General features: G+C 43.3%; 1 protein-coding gene across 1 annotated transcript in view; it reads left to right on the top strand.

Annotated features, from left to right (window-relative positions):
• Positions 1 to 2,561, top strand: part of LOC101859623 — an 18,370-nt gene that overhangs the window by 6,432 nt on the left and 9,377 nt on the right. Inside the window, exon 3 of the mRNA XM_005092224.3 lies at positions 1,147 to 1,282. Coding sequence (XP_005092281.1) covers positions 1,147 to 1,282 — 136 coding nt within the window. The remainder of the gene's footprint in view (positions 1 to 1,146; positions 1,283 to 2,561) is intronic.

Here is a 2,561-nt window from a genome sequence, read left to right on the forward strand (position 1 = left end):
ACACACACACACACACACACACACACACACACACACACACACACACACACATGTATAAACTGATACTCACACAGACACACATTATGGAAGATGAGGACCTCAGGTTTTATACTTTGTGCATATTTGATTTTTAAAGTTACATTCGAATTTATTTGAATTCCTTGCAATGCTATTTGTTTTAGTAAGTGTTTTTTACGGCACCTACAACACAATAAGGCCATATAAGTGCCGGAGATTAGAGCTGTTACAAGAGAGTAACAAATTCAGAAAAGGAGGGGAGGGGAGAAAAGGACCATAGATGTTTGATAGGAAAGAAGGAGCATACCACTCCAGAGCACCCGCCAACTACCCACCTTATTTAAATTCAATCGCATTGTGCCAAAATAAATGGTAATTTTCGCCGCATCCGCGAAGGAAAAAAGTTGGGCTGTCCTCGACTCCATCACATGAATCCACCAGGCGGTGTGCACTGAGTATAAAGCCCAGCGCACACTAGGACTATTTCCGTTCGTGTTCACGACAGCAAATATACAAATCAGGCCATTTGCGCCCGTTCGCCTATCTTCCTTTAGTAAGAGTCTTTTTTTAATTTTATTTTTTTAATAGCACTTGCAACACAATAAGGTCATTTAAGTGCCGAAGATTGGTGGTTTCCCAAGAGAGTAATAATATACACAAAAAAAAGAAGGAGGGGAGATGCGGACCTTAGATGTTTGATTGGAAAGAAAGAGCAAACCACGCCAGAGCACCCACAAACAACCAACTCGCCTATCTTCACCGACAAGTGACGTCATCATTTGCAGCCGTGCGACGGGTGGAAATTTTTGCTCGTGTGTCATGCTCAACACCCCAATCGGCACAATTTAGATCATTTAGGAGGCGGGCCTCGACCATTATCTGTAAGGACTGAAAGGGATGCAACGTCCCAACAGAAAAACCTAGATACTGGATGAAAATGCTGCCCTTACGGGAATCGAACTCGGGTCTTGTGTCTGCGAGTGGAAGCGCTTTACCGCCACACCATAGACGTCGGTGAAGAAGAAGAAGAAGAAGAAGAAGAAGAAGAAGAAGAAGAAGAAGAAGAAGAAGAAGAAGAAGAAGAAGACATTGCTGATAATGATCTTAAATGATTTGATTTTCTTGCAGCCGAACTCTTTTCTACAAGGGTGACCTTGACATAACCGACCTGACCCCGGCAGACACAGGGGTGTACACATGCGCACTTGTTTGGGACATGAAAGGGGTAAAGAATAACGTGACTTTGGGACTTTTTAGCCTGCAGGTAGGAAAGAACTCAGTATTTTGGAGGTATTCCGTCTAATCGATTCCTTCATCTCTCTGTTTTTGTATATTTAAAAACCTTTCATTGTATTGGTGTTGTTGTCCCCCCCCCCCCATCTTTTTCGTTCAGTTTGATGATTTTTCCACATCATGTCTGGCGCCTTAAATGACATATTTGCAATAGTTAGTGGAGCTGAGTGGTTTTAATCAATCACATTCTTTGAGACCTCTTAGTTCAGGGTCAATTTTTATATAATTCGAAACTGATTTGGGTTTTATTTCTCGACAATAGCTCGTTCCTTCAAAACGTGTATTTTCCATGCTTGCTGTTGTTGCTGCTACTACTACCTCTACTACTTCAACAGGATTGCATCGAATTAATAGTCCAAACACACACGCACACACACACACACAAACACACACACACACACACACAAACACACTCGCCCATACACACATACGCACACATACACACATACGCACACACACATACACACACACGCACACACATACACGACATGCAGAGAGAACACGGGCAGAGAGAGAGAGAGAGAGAGAGAGAGAGAGAGAGAGAGAGAGAGAGATCTGAAAAAGATAACGAATAGCAACAGGGAACATCGGTGTGCCAAGAACACTAACTTATGTTCGGACTAAAAGCCGAGTGGATTATTTTTATTACGTCCCATGCCCTTTCAGCCAAAATTGTTCATGGACACGTATTTTAGCATATTTGATTTTTAGTTTAAGTTACCGGTTATTTGGGGTGTGGGTGGGTGGTAAGTATTGTACAGTGCTCGCAACTGCATAAGGTCATATGAGCGCGCGGGACACACCTAATAATTTCAGTAAGTAGGAAATTTTGAATTTTGCCACGGTGGCAGCCGAAGCCTACTCATATCGTTTTTAGACCACCAAGGGACCTTTAATGTGCGCAACTCAAACACGGGACCTCTAAGATTTTTCGCCCTTGTCCGAGAAGGCTAGGTGTAGATCTTTCCTACCAGAAGATCAGGGGTGGGGTTAAAAGGCACCAGAAAGAGTCAGGAGGGGGCAAAGGAGGTGAGATGGGCAGGGGCGGCTCGTGAGGCTAAAGAGTGGACGTGCACAATTAATAATAATAATAATAATAAATAGCATTTGTATAGCGCATATCCCCGCTCAACAGCAGGCTCTCTGCGCTTTACACTACATTATTACCCCAGTAGACCATAGAACACTCCGAAACATTCTCAGCTTCCCGGGAAGCATACAGTGCAAGCAGCTGATTAAGCGCTCAAACA

Source organism: Aplysia californica, unplaced genomic scaffold, assembly GCF_000002075.1.
Source record: "Aplysia californica isolate F4 #8 unplaced genomic scaffold, AplCal3.0 scaffold00042, whole genome shotgun sequence".
Taxonomy (NCBI): domain Eukaryota; kingdom Metazoa; phylum Mollusca; class Gastropoda; order Aplysiida; family Aplysiidae; genus Aplysia; species Aplysia californica.